Below are 21,396 nucleotides of genomic sequence, written 5' to 3' on the forward strand. Positions count from 1 at the left end.
GCCTGCGGTGACCGGAACCTGCCCTCTTCCACCTTGGCGGACGCCTGCCCTCCCCGTGTCCTTGTGAGCCAGCGGTGGGTGGGGCGGGGCCAGTGCAGGCAGCCACCACACCGACCCGCACAGCTGGGGCAGATCACCTGACCACTCTGTGCCTCAGTTTCCTGATGTGTAAAAGGACAGTAATAGTCCTTTCCCTACAACGATCTTGCGGGCGTTCAAGGTAAAACAGTATGTAGGACCGTGCCTGACACATGAGCTCTCAAAAGCTAACAAGTACTGCCTGTAATTCTTAGCTACTTCATCCAGAAACCTACGAGTCTTCTTTGACCTTCTTCCCCACAACAAGCCTACAATCTCTACCCGCAAACATAGGTCTTGAGTCTGTCTGCTTCCCTCATCTTCACTGTCACCGCCTGGTCCTCTCCCACTGACGCTCTTGCACAGCCCCCAAGGGCTTCTGCTCTTAGTCTGCTGGTGAGTTAGCCCTCACGTCCAGGCAGAGCAATCTTTTGCAGCATTAGAAAAATCACGTGATTCCCCTGACGTATATCCCAGGGGCTTCCCATGACACTTAGATTAAAACTCAAGCCCTCTGGTGTGTCCCCAGGCCCACGGATCTGGCCCTGCCCCTTGTCTGGCCTCCTACGCCCCTACCCTGACCCCCCACACCCCGTGAGCACCCTCGCTCTTCACAGGTTTCTGCCCAGGCTCTTTCTTGGTCTAGAGACTCTTCTGGATTTTGCACAGTGGCTTCTGATTGTTGGCCTAAGTATTGCTTTCAGAGAGGCCTCCCCTGGCCACACAGACAGCAGTAAGGCCCCCGGCACAACAGTGTCTTCACCCAGATTCTTTTCTGCACCTCAAGTTGTCTTAGTTACTGGTTTGCTTATCACTCTAGGACGTAGGCTGCACAAGTGACAGCTCTGCATTGACTTGTTCACGTCCCCAGAGCTGAGTGGCCAGAAGCGGCACCTGGTGGGGCTGCACCAAATATCTGTCGTTTGTTCACGGGGACCCGGCACAGCAAGGGTCGGACCCATCCTATGGGAGAGGCCCCAGCATGGACTTCACCCCCGCAGGGCAGAAGGGGGCACCGTGCCCTCAAGTTGGAGCAGTGGCGGAACCTGGAAAAGCCACACCCTTCCCCTTGTGTAGAGCCGAGGGTCCCGGGCGGATCTACTCTCTGTCCTGACACCAGCTGGCAGTGCTGCCCTTCCCTCTGTGGCTCCCGGGAGCTTCCAGACAACCAGCGACGTGACGACGAGAACGGAGACGGAACTCTCTTCTGGCGCGGATGGGCTTCCTGTTGACGGAATTGACACCACAACCCGTATGACTTTTCACAAAGACGTGATCCATGTAAATCATATTGTTAGCCTTACTCTCTTATTTAACTGAGCAAGTCTTACTATTCTGTGCATTAAAAAAAAAACTAACCTGAACTAGAGAGCACATGTAGACAGTTCTGAATTCAAAATTAAGACAAATCTCTACTTTCCTTCACCCTGTTTCCCTCCTTGTGGAAAGAGATATGGACTTCAGGTAAAAAGTATAGCCCAGAACAGTTCAAGTAAGGGCACAACTGTGATCTTAGATATGGTTTTATTAGACTTTATATTTTATTTCACAATTTTACTGTGAAAGAAGGTACAGAGGTGTTTCATATACCACCTGCCTCCCATGAGCACCACCTCCCCCACTGTCAGCACCCCTGCCAGTGGGACCGTTTGTTATAATCAGCGAGCCTTCACTGACACATTATTGTCACCCAGAGTCACAGTTGATCTCACCGGTCACCCTTGGTGGTGTACATTCCGTGGGTTTGGACAAATGTATAATGACAAGTGTCCATCATTATGGTCTCATGCAGAATGGTTTCACTGCCCTAGAAAATCTTCTGTGCTCCTCCTGTACCTCCCTCCCTTTCCTCCTTTCATCCTAATATTTTCACGATCTTCATAGTTTTGCCTTTTCCAGAATGTCCCATAGATGATCACACAGTGTGCAGCCTTTTCAGACTGGCTTCTTGCCCTCAGTCATGTGGGTCCACACTTCCTCCAGGTCTCTTCCTGGCTCGATGGCTTGTTTGTTTTTAGTGCTGAATAATATTCCGCCATCTAGATGGACCACAGTTTATTACTCATTCACCTACTGAAGGACATCTTGGTTGCTTCTTAGTTTTGGCGATGAGCTGCTATAAACATCTACGTACAGGTTTTCGTGTGGACGTAAATTTTCAGCTCCTTTGGCTTAACACTAAGCGTGATTGCTGGATCATATGGTGAGAGTATATCGTTTTGCAAGAAACTGCCAAACTGTCTTCCAAAGTGGCTGCACCATTTTGCGTTCCCACCGCCGTGAACAGCGGTTCCTGCTTCCTCACCAGCGTGTGGTGGGGTCAGTGCTTTGGAGTCTGTCCACTCTAACAGGTCTTAGCTATGTTCTAAAAAGTCTACTCTCCTAGCTGGTTGGAGAAGGGAAGAATCTCATTAATAGGCTGTCACTGTGGGATGTAGTGGGGACTGAAGTCTCAGTGGTCTAAGTGACATCTGTGAAGATGGAGCAAAGCAGACGAATTTTCCGAGCTTTTTCAGAGCAGAAAGGAACTCTGTGATGTGCATTCATGTGTCAACAGAAGACTGTGGGCGTAGCTCCTGGTTTCCTTAGTTGTGCCCATGAGCAGATAGAGATGGCCACTACTCGGAGAAAACCGGGAGAGGAACAGCTTACTGGGGGAGTCCAGCATTCACCCTCTGATGTGTTAAGACAGAGTTGTTCACAAGACACTCGAGACAGAGATACCATGTGAGCAGTTATGTGGGTGTAGTCTCATGCTGGAGATGCATACTTGGAAGTGCTCAGCTGATATTTATTGAAGTTACCCTGGGATGGTGGTCCCCTGCCCTGGTCGGAGCTTTGGAAAAACCGTCATGCCCAGGTTAATGACTGACCCACAGAATCTTGTCGTGGGCTGGACGGCCCAGGCCCAGCCATGTCTTTGAAGCCCCCCTGACTGATTCTCATGAGCCAGCCAACATTGATAACCACAGAACCGAACGCTGGGAACTGATGTTTAGAGGTCAGGGAAAGAGGAGGTGCCAACAAGAGGCTACGGGGTGGCTGCAGAGAGAAGGGAGCTGAGAAGAATATGCTGTCAGGAGCCAACGCAGGGAGTGTGTGATAAAGCTCCCGGGGTGGCGGGTGGCTGCGGCACTGCCTCTGATCTCCAACCAACGCTGGTGGGGCTTTGTCCAAAGTTTTAGGAGATCAAATACTTAATTCTTTTCAAGTGTTCTCAGACAGCTCAAGTAGAGATATACAGGGAGACTGTGGTTAGAAAGATATTTTGTGGGTAAGGTATCAGGATAAGGAGAGTCAGTTGATCTTAAGCAATTTTCTTGGCTAAGTGTTTTCATAATACTTTCATCCCCCGAGGGATAGCTTTTCTAAGAAAACAATAATTCTGGATTATACTGAGGTAGGGTGCCTCCGCCTGGGCAGTGCCTACTCCCACAACCCCAGTGCTGGCTCTCCAGTTTCTGATTCTGTGGTTAACCAAGGCTCCTGTGTCCTTAGTCTTTATTCAAACAGACAGTGATGCAACTCTGTGCCTTAGACTATTACGTTAGAGTTATATCATCAGTTCCCCCGCACACCTGATTTATAGATTCAGAACAACCTTAATTAAAACGCTACCAAGAGTTTTTTTTGTAGAAACTGGCAAACTGATTCCCAAATTTACATGGAAATGCAAAACACTAAGGGCCAATGTGATCTTGAGAAGATCTGGAGGATCTTAGTTTGTTGGACATCAAGACTAATCCTAAATCGGGGTGCCTGGATGGCTCAGTCAGTTAAGCATCTAGCTTTGACTAAGGTCATCATCTCATGGTTCGTGAGTTTAAGCCCAGCGTCGGACTCTGTGCTGACAGCTCAGAGCCTGGACACTACTTTGGATTCTGTCTCCCTCTCTCTCTGTCTCTCTCTCAAAAATAAACATTTAAAAAAATAATAAAAGATTAATCCTAAATCAATAGGGATTACTGGGGTCTAAGTAGGACACTGTCCTGTTGATTGGAACATAAACAAATAGACCAATGGACCCAGGATGGGGAGACCACACGTGGGTATGAAACACACAGTGTCCGAGAGGATGGCTCTGCAAAGCAATGAGTAAGGACAGCTCACTACATCCCACAAAAATAAATTCCAAGTGAATTGTATATATAAATATAAAAAGCAAGACAATCAACACTATAGAAGATACCATAAGAGAATATCCTCAGACCTTGAGGTAGCTAAACGTTCTTAAACAGGACACAAAATGTATCAACCATAAAGGAAAAGATTGATAAATTGTACAATAGTAAACCTCTGTTTATGAAGAGATGTCATTAAACAAGTAAAAAAAAAAGCAAGTCGCAGAGGGATAGAAGATATTTCCAATAAATACAACTGGCTAAAGAAAACCCTATCCAGAATAACAAATTCCTACAAATCAAAAAAAAAAAGGACACACAAACCAATTTTTTAAATGGGCAAAAGACATGAACAGGGGTTTAATGAAAGAAGATACGTAATTAGTCAATAAATATGTGAATACTGTCCAGCTTTATTAGTCATTGGGGAAATATACATTAGAACTACTGTGTGATATCACTTCACATTTACCAGAATGGCCAAAATTAAGGCCTAGGGCAACATGTGTTGGCAAAAATGTGGAGCAGTTGGAATGTTTACATGTTGCTGATGAGGTAAAAATTGGTGCCTTGACTTTGGAGAACTGGCTGGTGTTCCCTCTGCTACAGTTGGCCCTTCAATTCCATTCCTCTCTGTGTTTATATGCAACACAGCTGTGGACATGTGGTAACCAAAACCCATCACCAGAATGTTCACAGCAGCACTGTTCGTCATAGCCCATAAACAACCCGCTGATGTCCATCAAGGATAAAATATAATTGTCCTCCACTCAAAACAATTGAATGCAGTAGTGTAAGTAAATGAAATGCTGCTTCAGACAATGTATAAATGAACCTTAAAACAAAAGCCACACACAAAGAGTGCCCATTCTATTCCATTGATATGATGTTCAAAAACTGGGAAAAGTGGCCTTGATCGTGGAGGTCAGGATGCTGGTTACCTGTGGGGAGGGGCAGGAGCCTGGGGTGAATCTCGAGTGTTTCATCTGGGTAGTAGCACCCAAGAGTGTTCACTTTGTAAAACTGAACAAACCATATTCTTATGATCTTGTACTGTCCTGTGTGTAATATTTTGACCTTTTAAAATTAGTTTTAAAATCCATAATCCTCTTCTGGTGTTACCTCCCTGACATTATGCCCAGATAACTGTGATGGAAATGTTGGGTGCTCCTAAACTATTGAGTTACAAGTTTGTAGGCATTTTCTTAATTTACTTTCCTATGTGGTATTTTACATACCCTAGATTTAGATTTTGTGAATTTAAATCTCAGGAGAAATCTTATTTCCAAGCTTGTGTGAAGTGCCTTCAACTCCCATATGGACAACAATGATTTTGTAAGGGATTTAGATTTAGACATTTGATAAAACTGAGTTTATTATGAATCTTCATTTTGGAAAATATAGTCAATGCAGACCCTTTATTATTAGGACTTTCTCCAGCTGAAAATGTGTTCAAGATGTTAAAATTAAGTGAGGGAATTACATTGGTGACATTTCTTCTCCTTTTTCAGTTAAACGCCCTGCAAGATCTTCATCCGTTACCCAAGATAATTTTGGAATATAGGCGGGTAAGTTACCTTTCTACGGAAGTGAGCTGGTGATGGAGGGGACAGAGGGCCCTGTGTCTGATAAGAGAAACCCAAAGTCACAGAAGTGGCCCTGGCAGAGCTCTGCAAGGAACAGGGCTTGTTTGAGCCCGACTGTGCCCGCACAGGCCTGGCCGAGCCCACGGCCAGCCTGCTGGAAGAAGAGCGCGCGGACAGGAAGGGGACGTGTGTTGTCCTCAGGGTGTTTCCTGGTGGACTGGACTCTGCCAGTGTGGGGTGCGGGAGGCTCTCTCCAGGGCCTGGCGTGGTTCACAGCAGTCTGAGCACCTTGGCCGCCTTGTTCACTGATGCGCCCCCTTCCTCCTCAGCTGCCTGCACGTCCCCTGCCCTGTATTCTCTGGTGTGCGTGACCCACATCCGTAACTTTGGCCACTGCAGTCTGTCATTCATTTGGTCACAGCACCAAAGGGAAGGAACTATTGGAAAAGAACTAAGGGTACCATAAGGGATGCGGGAGGGTGGGTACTCAGAACACTCCACTTATGTCTGCGACATTTCTGTGAAAAGAATGATTCCGGAAAAGGAGTAGGGTGTCGTCTTTCTCTGTGGGTCACTGTCCTTTAATTCTGGTACCACATCAGGCCTCTGCAGGGCCTCCCGGAGTCACGAGCGTGGACACACGAGCGGCACTTGCGCAGCACCCTGGGAAACACTGCTCTGATGCTCGGTCCTATTCGGGTACTTCAGCGAGAACATGATTACTTTTGTCTTTTGTGACCCAGGTTCACAAGACCAAGTCAGCCTTCGTGGATGGATTACCAGCTCGCATGAAAAAGGTAACTGAAGCCGAAAGGGATACTGTGATTAGGAATATGGTTTCCGCATGGGTTCGGACACACACAGACTCCTTGAAATTTTAGTTAGCAATAAATAACCAAATATTCTTGAACTGTGAACCACGGTTTTGTTATCACTGAGGTCTCTTTATCGCCCAAGTTGACATGCCTTCAGCTCACGAGCCGCATTTATGCGGAAGCTGTAGGGCTGACCACCATGTTCCCACCGGACACTGCACCTCTGTCCTGGGCTCACTTCGGGGAGACACTGTTGTTCTCATTCACCCTGAGCAGCCCGCGGGCGGAGGCGCTCTGTGATGGTCCAAGGCTGCTCAGCAAGTGTCAGCCCCCGTCTGGGCCGCACGGCCCTCCTTGATCCACGCTGAGTCCCCGTGGTACATGGCCCTCCTCTCCCCGTGCGCAGAGCTTTCAGGGACACAGAGACCCACATGTCCTGGTGCAGTTTCTGCAAGGGTTAGGGGGAACCTCCTGTTTGTCCACAGTTTGCTGACATCAAGGGCCCGTTCCGAGTTGGAGGTTTGGGGCCAGTGGCCTGTGGACTCCTGGAGGAGAGCAGTGAGTGTTGTGTGCTGTAGGCAGACAGACCGAAGGGTCAGTGTGTTCTTGACTTCACGTGGTATTGTCAGAGCTGAAACTGATTCTTCTTGACTGATAAAGGGCTCCATTTCCTGTACGTGGAATCAGACAGGAACTGTGACTGGAAGACTTTCAGCGAGGCGCTCGGTAAGTGAGGTTTCCTTCTTAGACACCAGTCTCCGTGCCTCGGAGCTGAGTTTGTGCCTATACGAGTGTTTGCCTGTATACTTTCCCTTTCTAACAGGGGATCTGGTGTCGATAGATGTGTGTTACTCTCTTTATTCACTCAGTTGATACTTACTTAGCACCTACTATGTTTTGGGAACACATGGTCCCCACTGTCACGAAGTGTTGAGTCAGTGAGGAGTCCTTTCCATCCAGAGAGCCATGCGTGTGAGTGCTGAGGGCAAAAGGACACCTGGTTCCCACGGCCCCCTTCCTTGTTTTCAGATTTATATGGGATGGTGGCTTCCCATGTCCAGAAATGTGTTGAAAGATCTGATGCTCTGATGACCTCCTCCATTTCTTTGTCGTTGTTGAAGACTGTCTCTGATGAAAAAGCTATAAATGCCCTTGAATTTATGATGGAGCTTTAATAACACTCAAAGCAGTTAGCTTTTTAAATGGCTTTATATTTTTGAATTAAAGATGATTTATTACCAATTTGTCATTGCAGAACAGTTCCTAAAGTACAGAAATGTAAAAAACAAAAACAAAAAACGAATTAAAGTCACCTATTACTCCACCATACAGAATGAATGGTGCTTAACATTTTGGTGTCTATCCTTACTGATTTTTTGCCAAATAGACATGTTTATAAAATACTTTTTCTACCAAAATAAAACCACACTGTTCTTTTATACTTTTTAATTTTATTTACGATGTCTTGATATCATACACTAACACTGACCTGAATCTATATTTAGATTTAAACACCTGAATTATTTAGATATATGAATTAAATACATTAATTATTTAAATGTGCATTATAAAATATATATACATCTAAATGTATGTTCGTGATAAAGGCATTCAAATAGTGTGGACATTTCAGCACTTCCCTTTCCCCTCATGACATGCATGCAGCGCTCACGGCGGGTGGCCATGCGGGGCTGGGCGGGCTCACACCCCAGAGGAGCTGAGGCCCGTCTCAGGACCCTCTGCTCGCTGGGCTTCACACCCACCTAGGAGGGTCTTTCTTTGGACCCTCCACTTTAGAGACCTCTGCTGTGGTCTTCGCCCGGCCGACGCTAGAGTCTCCTCTGAGAGCAGGTGCCCGCCGCACCCTTTCTCTTCGCTGCCGCTGCTGATCCAAGAGTGATTGAGGAATTGTACCGGGAAAGCGCGCTGCTTACGGGGGTCGTTGGCTTTTGCCTGCACAAGCTTGTAAGTTCCGATTTTCTATTACATTTGCAGATTAATCTGTTTCAGTGCTCCATTCTCTTCCAGAAATCTCCAGTGTCTCTGGTTTGTGGGCAGCACTCCACCCAGGTTTTCCGTGACGCTCTTTACTTATTTGCTTTCTGTTATTTCAACTGAATTTTTGGAAAGAGAAGTTATCAACATAATGTGTGCATTAGGCCACTACCTTTAACTGGAATCCACATCGCCATTGTAGCAGCCGCCTGGCGCTCCCCTTCCTGGCTGTCCCCGGGGCCGGTTCAGATTGTTTTCAGTTGTAATTACTTCATACAGAGATGCCACGAGCACACTTGCATCTATGTTTTGGGTACATTTTTCTGATGATTTTCCATCGCATACATTCCTAGAGATGGAACCCCTGAGTCCAAGTACGTGCTCATTTTTAGGGCTTTACTTTGCTAAGTTGTCCTCTGGAAAAAGTTGTTTTACGTTCCCATCAAACAACAGGTGAAATGCTTGGTCTCCTACATCCTTGCCAACACAAGGAGTTTCGTTATGGTTACTATTTCCTGACTTGATTTTTGGATTCCTAGTCCTTTAACATGTAAGTGAGGCTGATGATCTAAAGTGATTATTCTTCTCTGAATTGTCTGTTCACACCATTTGCCCATGTGTCTGGAGGTTGTATATTTTCCTAGAGGTATAGAAATTTTCTTTACAGAATAAAAATCAAACCTTTTTAAAATGCTGAGTTATTTTTCTCCATTTTCTTTTGCCCTTTATTTCTTTTTAAATATATACTGATTGCCATACTTAAAATGGCTTTTTAGTGTGCAAACAATATATTGATAATTCTAAAGAATTCAAACAAATGAAAATGCAAATAATGAAGTAAACGTCACCCGAAGCTCCACAGCCCTGCCAGTCACCATCGGCATTTGGTATTTATGTCTTCATGCCCACAGGCACACATATTTACACATACGGGGTTACGTCAGGTTACATCGTCCGGCTGTGTTTGTCATAGACACTCCCTCGCCACACCCAAGCCCAGCACTGCCTTCATCCTTATGCCCGTAGCAGCCTGTGCTAGCAACCTAGCTGGTGCACATCCTTATTTCCCTCTAGACTTCTAGTAAAATCTCATACAGACTCATGTGTAACTATACATGTATGCGCAGAGGCATGCAATGACTCTGTCATTGCTTATTTCACAGAATTAGAATTCCCTTTTTGATACCTCTTGATTTTCTCCCAGCAGTAGCTGGTGGAAGCCCAGCAGGTCATCTGACAAAGTCCTGCTTCCCTGTGGCTAGTATGCGTCCTGCCGCTGCTGTGCTGGTGGACATGCGCCTCGCGTCCCATTCTCGCCTTCTAGAAGTAAAGCTGCAGTTAGCATTGTGCACACACGTCCTGGTGTGTTGCTACTTGTATTCTTGTGGGGTAGATCATCAGGTATAGAATTACTGGGTCAAAGGATATTACGTTTTGGTTTTTTTTTTTTTTTAGTGTTGGTTTATTTATTTTGAGAGAGAGAGACAGAGAAGGAGGGGGAAGAGGCAGAGAGAGGGAGACAGAGAATCCCAACCAGGATCTTCTGTGGTGACTCTTCTCTGTACTGAAGGGTCCTCTTAGAAGGGCTTTCGTCAGCTGCACGGTTATTTAAAGACTCACCTGTTTTCTTATGGAACCTCTGTGCTTTCCTTTTTTCCACATATAGATCTGAACCCAGCTGTGTATTATTTAACCAGACACCATGTAACCTACATGATGGTGCCCCAAAATGGCGAGAGCTTGAATTACATTCTTTGGTTTAAAGTGCACAGAGTACACTTAATATTTTTTACAAATCAGATTTGGGTGCCCAGCTGGCTCAGTCGGTGGAGCATGTGACTCTTGATCTCAGGGATGTGAGTTTGAACCCCATGTTGGGTATAGAGATTACGTAAAGGTAAAATCTTGGGGGAAAAAAAGAGTAATAGATCAGATTATAACTATTTTTTTTTTTTACCATTTCCAGAGAGTGAGTTTCTCACCACACAGCTCCTGTGAGAGAGTCCTTGTTACCAACTGCCCGCTGAAATGCCTCACCACCCATTTTGTGTTCTGCTTCATGTTCTTTCTGATAATAGGAGAATGTAAAACGTTTTTGTCTTTCCCATGCCTTAACGTTTCGTGAAGCATTATAGGTTATGGTTTATTTAAGAACTGTTTGAGAAGGGTTGATTGAATTGATTACCTTCAGTATCAGTAATATATATGATAAATATGTTAGAATTTTTTTGTAATAGCTGCTTTGAAGTCCTTGTCAGGTAATGCCAACATCTGCATCATCTTGTTATTGGTGTGTTTTGATGGTCTTTTCACACGTGATCTGAGATTTTCCTGCTTCTTCATGTCCGGTAATTTTTGGTTGTATCCCGGACATTTTGAAGGCTGTTTGATGAGTCTTGGTCTTGTTTAGAAATCCCATTGAAAGGTTCATATTTTTGTTTCTCAGGCATTCACCCTGGGCAGGTTCAGGTTGAGAGTTGTGACCTGCTTTCCATGAGCTGTGATATCAGTGCGTGTTCAGTTTCCAAGACCTTTGCAGTGCTATTCACATAGTCCCGATAACGGCCATCCAGGGGCCAGCCTGGGGATCAAGCCATGGTTTATCTCTTGGTTCAGTTCTCAAAGTCTTTGATATACTGTTGAGGATGATATCTACACGTGTGCAGCGTGAGGCTGAACCCAGTGGTTTATAAGTAATGCTATGGTGTCCTTTTCCCACAGTCCTCCTTCTCTGCGGTCTCCCTAGTTAATTTCTGGTTCTTTGGCACTCCCTTCAGCCAAAACTGGAGGCGTCTCTAATCTTATTCTGCTGCTCACTTCATGCCACCGGCCCTGTGACTGGGACCAAGAAGAAGAAATGATGACTTGACTGCCTATTGGGTAGGGCTTCAAATTCTGGTCTGCTTCTCCAGTCTGCCTGCAGCTATTAATTTATCAAACCTTCAAATTGCTGCCCTATGCATCCTGTCCAAGCTCTGCAGCTGTATTCAGTAGCAGTGTGCTTACGGTATCTTGCCAGGAATAGACCTCCATCTTTTAACAGCTTTACTTAGGTGTAGTTGGTGTACAACAAATTTCACATATTACAAACAATTTGATAAGTTTTGATGTATGTATATGGCCGTGAAAGCACCATCACGATCAACACATCCAATGACCACATCCATGACCCCAAAAGTGCCCTCCTGTCCCTTTGTAATTTCCCCTCCTCCCATCCCGACCTTCACTCATGTCCTCAGGCAACTGCTGGCTTGCTTTTTGTTACTATAGATTAGTTTGCATTTTCTAGACATTTATATAAGTGGAGTCACATGGTCTGTATTCTTTTTCGTCTGGTGGCTTCTTTCACTCTGCGTTATTTTGAGATCAGCCATGTTATTCTGTATTTCAGTAGCTCATCCCTTTTTCTTGCTGAGTAGTATTTCATCGAATCTGAGCACTAGTTTGTACATTCACCTGTTGATCAAGATTTGAGCTGTTTCCAGTTTTAAGTTCTTATCTAGTTTGGGTTATTACTATGCACACTCGTGTATAGTCCTTGTGTGGACATAGAGTTTCTTTTCTCTTGGAGGGGTGGAACAGCTGGGTCATATGGTAGGTGTCTGATTTACTTTGTAAGAAATTGCCTGCCAGAATGTTTTCCAAAGTGGTGACACCATTTCCCATTCCCACCGGTCATGTGAGAGTTCTGTTTCCTTCATGTCCCTCCAGGACTCGGCACGGTCAGTCTGCTTGATTTCAGCCATTCTCAAATGGTGGTGTGTCAATGTGATTTTAATCACCTGGCCCTAATGATTGGTTGTTAACCAGTCTCCCATGTGTTTATTTGGCATTTATTTTTCTTGTTCGAGAAGCATCTAGTGAAATCCTCTGCATGTCTTTTAGGGATTGTGACTTTCTTATCATTGAGTTTTGAAGGTTCTTTATATATTCCAGATATGAAGCCATTCTCAGATACATACTTTGCAAATTATTTTCAGTCTGTGCTTTGTCTTTTCATTCTTTGGACACTGTCTTTTGAAGAACAGAAGTTTTACATTTTAACAAACTCTGATTTTTCAGTGTATTTTTGTATGGATCATGTGTTCACCGTTGCATCTCATAAATCTTTGCCTAAACCAAGATCAAGATTTTACCCCATTTCCTTCTAGAAGTTTTAGTTTCTGGTTTCACATTTAGATCTATGACTCATTGTGTCATGCGAATAAGAAATGCATTTGCATTTCTTATAGTTGGGTCAGCTGTTGATGAACCCTTTCAGCACTTGTAGGTCTGAAAATGCCTTTACTTCACCTTTGTTTTTGAAGGTATGTGTGTGGGGGGTATAAAGTTCTCCGTTGAAAATTGTTTCTTTCAGTGTTTTGAAGATGTTCCTTTACTCTCTTCTCACATTGTTTCTAAGAAATGTGTATCATCACTGTCTTTGTTTCTCTACACATAATGTGCCTTGTTTTGTGGTTGTGTTTAGCTTTTTCTCTTAATCACTAGTTTTGAGAAATTTAATTATGGTGTACCTTGGTGTAATTGTTTCATGTTTCTCTGGGATTCAGTTGAGTTTCTTGGATCTGTGGATTTATAGTGTTTTTTTTTTTTAATTTTTTTAATGTTTATTTATTTTTGAAAGAGAAAGACAGTGTGAGCAAGGAAGGGGCAGAGAGAGAGGGAAACACAGAATCAGAAGCAGGCTCCAGGCTTTGAGCTGTCAGCACAGAGCCCAACGTGGGGCTCGAACCCACGAACCGTGAGATCATGACCTGAGTGGAAGTTGAGTACTTAACCAACTGAACCACCTAGGCGCCCCTATAGTGTTTTTTTAAATCAAATTGGAATATCATTGGTATTACATACTCACATACTTTTTATGTCCCTTCTCTTCTGTTTTGGAAACTCCAGATGTAATTACATATCTTAGGTCACTTGAATTTGCCCCACAGCTCACTGAAACTCATTTTTCTTCTTCTTTTTTTAAAATTTTTTTTCTGTTTAAATTTGGGAAGTTTCTTTTACTGTGTCCTGTAATTGACTAATCTTTTCTTTTGTCATGCCAAATATATTGTTAATCTCAATGAGTATATTTTTTATATTAAACATCATAGTTTTCATTTCTAGAAATTCAGTTTGGATATTTTTTATGCCATCCATATCTCTGCTTGTTTTTTTCAATATATTGGGAAATATATTTTTTATATTTTATATATTTTTAATGTCCTTGCCTATAATTTCAACATCTGTGTCCATTAGATGTTAGTTTCAATAGATGATTATTCTCATTATGAGTTCATTTTTTCTGCTTTTTTTGTATGCCTGGTAATCTTTGCCTAGATTTTTCATTGTTGGGTGATGGACCTTTTTGTATTCTTGTAAATATTCCTGAGCTTTGTTGTGGACAAGTTAAGCTACCTGGAAAAAGTTTGATCCTCTCTGGTCTTGCTTTTATGATTTGTTAGGCATCTAGCAGCTAATTATTCCCCACTCCTGAGGAAGGACATTCCTGAGTGTCCCACCTATTTGCCCATGAATTCTGAGTTTTCTGAGAAAGGCTGGTGGAGGCAGCAGCTATTCTGGCCCTGTGCTGCTGTCTACTCCCTCTGCGTGACATTTCCTAGCCTTTGGTAGTTTCGTCACACGTACACAGCGATCAGTTCTCTGCTGAACATTCAGCTCTCTCCTGGGTCAGGAAAGGCATGACTTTATGGGTTGTGTTCCTCAGCTTTCTTGTTAGGTGGGAGCACTTTCTTTACAACTGTGTGCGTCCTTAGTGGAAGGACAAGCCCCATCTGGTAACTTCCATCCACCTCAAACCCTCATTCTTGCGCTCTCTGGGCGCTGAGCAGCTCGCGCCTCAGGCCTTGCGTTACCAGAACTTCAGTCTCGTGTTCTCCCGGACAGTCCTTGCACTTGTCGTCACGCACAGCAGGGGATTTCGGTGCTTCTGTTTACCCCGTTAGATGGTAGCTTCCAGGGCAACAGGAGCTTTTTCTGCCTCTTTTGCTGCCATGCCCCACGCCTGGCTCCGTACCTGGAATGTGGTGGATGCCAAGTACTTGCTGAGTGAACCACTGGGGGTGTGATCCAGTCTTGCGCTGTCTCCCAGTGTCTGCAGGTACGTGTGTTGGGCTCATCATCAGGGTCGCCACGTGCTAACAGGGTAGGCCGGCCTCTTCCCCACACTGCGCTGTTGCGCTCTCCGCCCCGGCCATGGGCCGGTCAGGCGGCATTTTGTCTTAATTCTCACCTTCCTTTGCCTCCGCTGCTCTAGGGTTTTGTGTGTCTCTCTTGGACCTATCGTGTTTTTTACAAAGGCCTCCTCCTGGGAAGGTGCTGAGGACCTTTGTTCTTACTGCACTTGTCAGGAGCCGCATCTTAGCATTTCCCCTTCTTCCCAGACCTCCTATCAGTCGTGGGTGGCTTCAGACGTCCCTTCTAACATTTCTGTGCCGACAAGGCCAGTTTTTGTCGGCGTCCTCATTTCACTGCCATGCCACCCGTGTACTGGCTCAGAATTTATCAGCCTTTTGTAATTCAAACTATCTGACCTCATACGTTGTATTTTTGTGAATTCTTTTGCACCCTGAGTCCTCCGTCTTCTTCCAGGTCAGCTGTGAAAAGTTGTTTGAATTTATGGTTTTAAAATGTCTTGTTTGGAAATGTTAGAACCAGGTGTCATTTAGCTCTGGTCCCTTTGTCAGTCTTTCCCCCATAGTTTCTTTATTTTTCTCACTGTGTGCCCGATAACTGTGTTAGCATGCTTGTGCTAGCTTTTTGGTATGGAACCGAGTTGGAGACAGATTAAGCTTTTGTTGTGTTATGGTTAATGCTTTAAATAATTTGTGATTCCTTGACCCCTCTTGCTTTCCCTTGCCTTCAGGCTACTTTTACCTCTGTTTAGATCCCTTTTCTGCCCCTCAGTCCCCTGAACACGTCTTCTTCCAGCCCGACCTTCTTTGCCTGGTCACTGCCTGCTCCTCTGGCTGCAGCTCAGGGGACATGTCATCACGAAGCCTTCTTTGACATCCTCCCACTCCTGAAGCTCAGTTAGATGCCCCTGTCCCTATGAAAAAGGTGTGGAGCCAGTATAAGGAACATCTTGTGTGTCCGTTGTTCAGCCTAAGAGCTTAAATGTTACTGGGAACGTTTAAAGCTGCTGCCTGCCCTTTTTTCAAGTCCATTTCCTTTTCCACCTCTAAGTTAGTGTTTTTTCCGTCCAGTGCAATGTCTGCACGGCACACACACGCATACACACACACTTAAATAATAGATGTACGTATACATACATGTATGTGTCTGTGTGTAAGTATCCTTAAATAATATAAGCTTTATATAAATGCTATCGTATCATACTTACATAGCTTGCTGTTTCCATTCAGCACATTTTTGAGATCTATCCACATTGGCAGAAGTAGCACCTGTCCATTTACTATATAGTATTTCTCATATAAGTGCACTGGATCACTTCTCTGCAGTTAGAAACAAATGCTAAAAAAAAAAAAAAAAAAAAAAAAAAAAGGCAGTGCTGTGATGCATGTTCTGAACACGTGCAAAGATTTCTCCCGCACCTCAGTCCTGTTGCCTGGCCGCCGCTCTCCTGACATCACCAAGTCCTCTCTCTCAGGTGGGGCTGGGGGCAAGCCCACACCCTCGCCTGCAGCCCGGGAGAGTGCTCGCTGCTCCACGGTGCCCACTGCTCCTGGTGCTCCCACACATCTTACTCTCCACCAGGCTGATGTGTGTGAATTGGTATCTGATTATGGTTTAATATTTGGGTTTCTTTTTGGTTTCTTCAGTGACTTGCCTGTTTACCTCTTTTGCCCATTTTCAATGGAGTGGTTTGTCTTTTCTTACTAATTTGTAAATTTTCTATATATATTACAGATACTGGTGTTTTGTTCACTTACATAAGTATCTTCTCTCAGTGTGTGTTTGGTGTTTTATGTTGTAGTCAACGAATTTGACTCCCAGGTGTTTTCTGTGTTAGTGTCATTAACTTTGTAGTCTCTTCTTTAGCATTTTACGCTTTGTGTCTTGTTTAAGGAACCTTTTTCTACATGGAGATCCTAACGATACTCTAATTCTCTGAATAGTATTAGGGTTTTGCTTTTTCATGTTGGGTCTGCAACACCCCTGGAATCTTGTGGTCATGTTGGTGTTAGGTAGAGATCGATTACTCTCCATCTGGGAAACTGCTGGTTACAACTGTTGTTACTATAAACTGTTGGAATAACTTTTGGTAATTTGCAGTGCCTTTTTCATACAGGAATTTTGACAGATGCGTGGATCTGCTTCTGGGCTCTCAGTTCTGTGCCCTTGGTCTGTTTGTCTATTCTCACGTCTTAATTGAAGGTAGTTTCATTAGAGATGTGCGTTCCCAGATATTCTCAGCTTAAGCTGTAGTATCACTCATTCTCTTGCTATGGTGATGTGTGCTCTTTGAGATGTTTCAACATTTTATCCCAGAAATGAGCTCAGTGTCCACCAGATGATGGGGGGTCACTAAATGTCTTTGAAGTAATGAGTAACATTGGGCACTGAAATCTTAGTCATTGGGTGCTAAATATAGCCCATGTGTTATTGGGGGAAGAACATTTTAAGTAAAAATATGTAGCATTAGTTCTTACAACTTGTATTCATTAGGTAAACGAATCTCCAATACTTTATATATTATGTAAATATTAATTACGTGGAGGTTGTGTTTGATAAACTAGTAATTTTCATAATACTGTAGAATTTTGATGAATATAATAAATGAATTCTTCTAGTCAAGAGAGTCTTCTTAAGAATATTTTTAATAGTGAATATAGGCACACCTGGGTGGCTAGGTCGGTTGAGCATCTGACTTGATTTCGGCTCATGTCACGATCTCACGGTTTGTGGGTTTGAGCCCCGAGTCAAGCTCTGCGCTGACAGTGTGGAGCCTGCTTGGGATTCTCTCTCTCTTTCTGCCCCTCCCCTGCTCGTGCATGCTCTCTCTCTCAAAATAAGTAAACATTAAAACATGTTTATTGAAAAAAGAATATTTTTAATAGTAACTATATATTTTATAGGAGATCCTTTTTATAATTTTTTGAAAACTATTATTTTTTCAAAAGAATATATTTAAAATATCTGATATTTTGAAAAAAGATACTAAGTTCCCTGTGGGCAATTTATCACCACCTGAAGCTCCTAGATGTGAGAGGCAACTCAAGTTTGAAGGACATCTGGGTTGTTTCCAGTTTGGGGCTATTACAAATAAAGCTGCCGTAAACATTAATGTATAGATTTTTGTGTGAGCTGAAGTCTCCCTTTCTCTGGGATAAGTGCCTAGGAATGCAATGGCTGAATTCTGTGTGCTAATATGTTTTTTATTGAGGTAAAAGCGTTATACAACGTTCTATCAGTTTCAGGTGTACGACATAATAATTCGGTTTTTGTACACCCTACGAAGTGATCCACGGAGGGAGTCTGATCACCTCCCGTCACCATATGCTTGACCCCCTTTACCCACTTTATCCCCTCCCCGGCCTTCTCCCCACTGATAATCACCAGTCTGTTCTCTGTATCTGTGAGTTTTATTTTGTTTTGGTTTGTTTGCTCATTTGTTTTGTTTTTTAGATTCCACATAGAAGTGAAATCATACAGTATTTGTCTTCCCCTGACTTATTTCACTTACCATAATACCCTCAGGGTCCATCCATGTGGTCACAAATGGCAGGATTTCCTTCTCTTTGTGGCTCAGTAATGCTCCACTGTGTGCACACACCACATCTTTATCCGCTCATCCATCAGTGGGCACTTAGGCTGCTTCCGTATCTTGGCTGCTGTAAATAATGCTGCAGTGAACATAGGGCTGTGTGTGTCTTTTCAGATTCGTGATTTTGTTTTCTTCAAGCAAACACCCAGTAGTGCAATTGCTGGGTCGTAGGGTGGTTCTATTTCTACCTTTTTGAGGAAACTCCATACTGCTTTCCTGAGTGGCTGCACCAGTTTGCATTCCTACCAGCAGTGCACAAGGGCTCCTTTTTCCTCCACATCGTTGCCCACACACCTTATTTCTTGTCTTTTTTTTATTTTAGACATTCTGACAGGTGAGGTGATGACTCATTGTGGTTCTGATTTGCATTTCCCCGATGACAGGGGTGTTGAGCATCTTTTCATGGGTCTGTTGGCCACCTGTGTGTCTTCTTTGGGAAAATGTCTATTCAGGGCTTCTGCCCATTTTTAATCAGATTGGTGTTTTATATTGAGTTGTTTGAGTTCTTTATTTATTTTGGATATTAACCCCTCATAGGATATATGATTTATAATTTTTTTCCCATTCAGTAGGTTGCCTTTTTTTTTTTTTTTTTTTCTGTGAAGAAGCTTTTTAGTTTGATGTGTTCCCACTTATTTATTTTTGCTTTTGGAGTCAGATCAATGTTAAGACTGATGTCAAGGAGCTTACTGCCTGTCTTTTCTTTGAGGAGTTTTATGGGTTTTGGGTCTTACATTCAAGTCTTTAATCCATTTTGAGTTAATTTTTTTGCACAATGTAAGATAGTGGTCTAGATTCATTCTTTTGCATGTATCTTTCCTAACACCATTTGTTGAAGAGACTGTCTTCTCCCCATAGGATATTCTTGCCTCTTTTGTTGTAAATTAATTGACCATATAATCATGGGTTTATTTCTGGGCTTTCTGTTCTTTCCTGTTGGTCTATGTGTAATGCCAATATGTGCTACTATTTTTAAAGGATTTTTATGTGTATATTCATGAGAAATACAGATCTGTTTTTATGTGGTTTGGATATCAGAATAATACTAGTTTCATGAAGTAGGAAATGTTCCTTCTTGCATTTTCTGGAAGATATTATGTGGAATTTTTGTTAATTCTTCTTCAAATACGAATGTGTGGCTGTGGCTCAGTAGAGCATGTGATTCTTGATCTCAGGGTTGAAGTTTGAACTCCACGTTGGGAGTGGAGTTCAAAATCTAAAGAAACAAAATCTTTTGAACAAAATCTGAAGAAAAATTATTCTCTAAATATTTGGTAGAATTTGCTAATAAAATCACTTGGGTCTGGAGTTTTCTTTTGGAGAGTTAAAGTTATGAGTTCAATTTTCCCAATATATATAGGGTTATTGATATTATCTTGTTTCATACTGGGTAAATTTTAGTTGGTTGTATTTTTTTTTAATTGGTCATGCATACATTTGCTTATAGCATTCCCTTACCCTTTAAATGTCTGCAGTAGTGGCCCCTTTTTGGTCTAGATAGAGCTTTGTCAGTGTTATTGATATTTTCAGTGAACCAGCTATTTGTTTCATTGGCTTTTCTCTGTTTTCAGTTTTATTGATTTCTGTTCTTTATTCTTTCCTTTCTTCTGCTTAATTTGGGTTTGTTTTGCTTTTCTTTTGCTAGGCTCTTGAGATGTAATTTTAGATTACTGCTTTAAGACTTTATCTTTTTTCTCATGTATACATCTTTTGTGCTATAAAATTTCCCTCTCCCCCACTGTTCTAACTGTATCCCACAAATTTTGATATGTTGTATTTTGTCAAAGAAAAACTCAGCAGAGTTAAACAGGCAAGGAAGAGCTTATTATTGCAATGGTGGTGGGGGGGGGGTGGTTGGCGGTGCCTGGGTGTCTCAGCTGTAAAGCATCCAACTTCGGCTCAGGTCATGATCTCGCGGTTTGTGAGTTCAAGCCCCATGTCGGGCTCTGTGCTGACAGCTCAGAGCCTGGAGCCTGCTTCGGATTCTGTCTCCCCTCTCTCTGCCCATCCCATGCTCATGCTCTGTCTGTCTCTGTCTCTTGATAATAAATAAATGTTAAAAAAAAAAAAAGATTATTGCAATAGGGGAGGGAGCTTGAACTCAACTCCAAATAGAGCAAGAACACCTGGGGATTTACAGCCAGTGGGGATGTGGATGGGGTCAGAGGAACTTGGCCAGGTATGAAGGGTGGGAGGATTCATGCTAAGTTACTCGCTAAACTCAGCCACAGTGTTTTTCTGTGGTATTTGACTGGAGTAGCATGGATATTATCTAAAAGTTTTCTGTCAGGGCGCCTGGGTGGCTCAGTCAGTCAAGCGTCAGACTCTTGATTTCGGCTCAGGTCGTGATCTCACGGTTGTGAGATGGAGCCCTGTGTCTGACTCTGTGCTGGGCCCCTGCCCTGCTTAAGAATCTCTCTCCTTCTCCCTCTGCCCCTCCTGCTCATACTCACACTCTCTCTTACTGTCTCTCAAAAAAAAAAAAAAATTCTGTCTTGCTGGGAGATCCCCTTCCTGTCTGTTGGCTGGAGAAGGCAGGCTACTCCCCTCCTGTGCCACCTTGTAGAAAGAGGGGCAGGAACAGAGGGACAGTGCTTACTGAGTGCTTTTCCCCAAGTGTCTACACTGGATGATTAAAATATCGCTAATCCAAGTATTCATTCAAATATGTGCAGTGGCAAACAACAGAAAATCAAACTCAAACTGATCTAAACTATCAGGATATTTCTCAGCTTACCCGACTTGAGGTCCAAGGAAGGGCTCGCTAGCTTCAGGCAAGTTTTGATATGGCAGCCTAAGTTACACAGGCAGGTCCAGCTTCTGTCCCCCATTTCCCAACTTCTCTTCCTCAGCATCCCAGCAGGTCTTGGTGATACCGGCTTCGTTTCTCCCCAGTGGGGATGACCAGTGTCTCTCCATTGAAAGCAGGAGGAAGCATCTTTCACAGATCCCCTTAGCAAGCATCTCCTTGCGTCTCTCTGAAGCCCAAGCCATCCTTATGAAACTAGTCATGGTGGCCACAAGACGGCCTCTGTTGGCTGGCTTAAAAGGAGGGGCCTTAATGAGAATCT

The 21,396-nt window shown here is 43.5% G+C and overlaps 1 protein-coding gene across 2 annotated transcripts in view; it reads left to right on the forward strand.

The window, feature by feature from the left end:
- Positions 1–21,396, forward strand: part of POLN (DNA polymerase nu) — a 111,351-nt gene that overhangs the window by 18,130 nt on the left and 71,825 nt on the right. For both annotated transcript variants that reach the window (XM_047847291.1, XM_047847290.1), the window contains 3 exons: positions 5,711–5,767; positions 6,529–6,582; positions 7,261–7,326. In XM_047847291.1, the coding sequence (XP_047703247.1) occupies positions 5,711–5,767; positions 6,529–6,582; positions 7,261–7,326 (177 nt within the window). The remainder of the gene's footprint in view (positions 1–5,710; positions 5,768–6,528; positions 6,583–7,260; positions 7,327–21,396) is intronic.

The sequence above is a fragment of the Prionailurus viverrinus genome, unplaced genomic scaffold, assembly GCF_022837055.1.
Source record: "Prionailurus viverrinus isolate Anna unplaced genomic scaffold, UM_Priviv_1.0 scaffold_45, whole genome shotgun sequence".
Taxonomy (NCBI): Eukaryota; Metazoa; Chordata; class Mammalia; order Carnivora; family Felidae; genus Prionailurus; species Prionailurus viverrinus.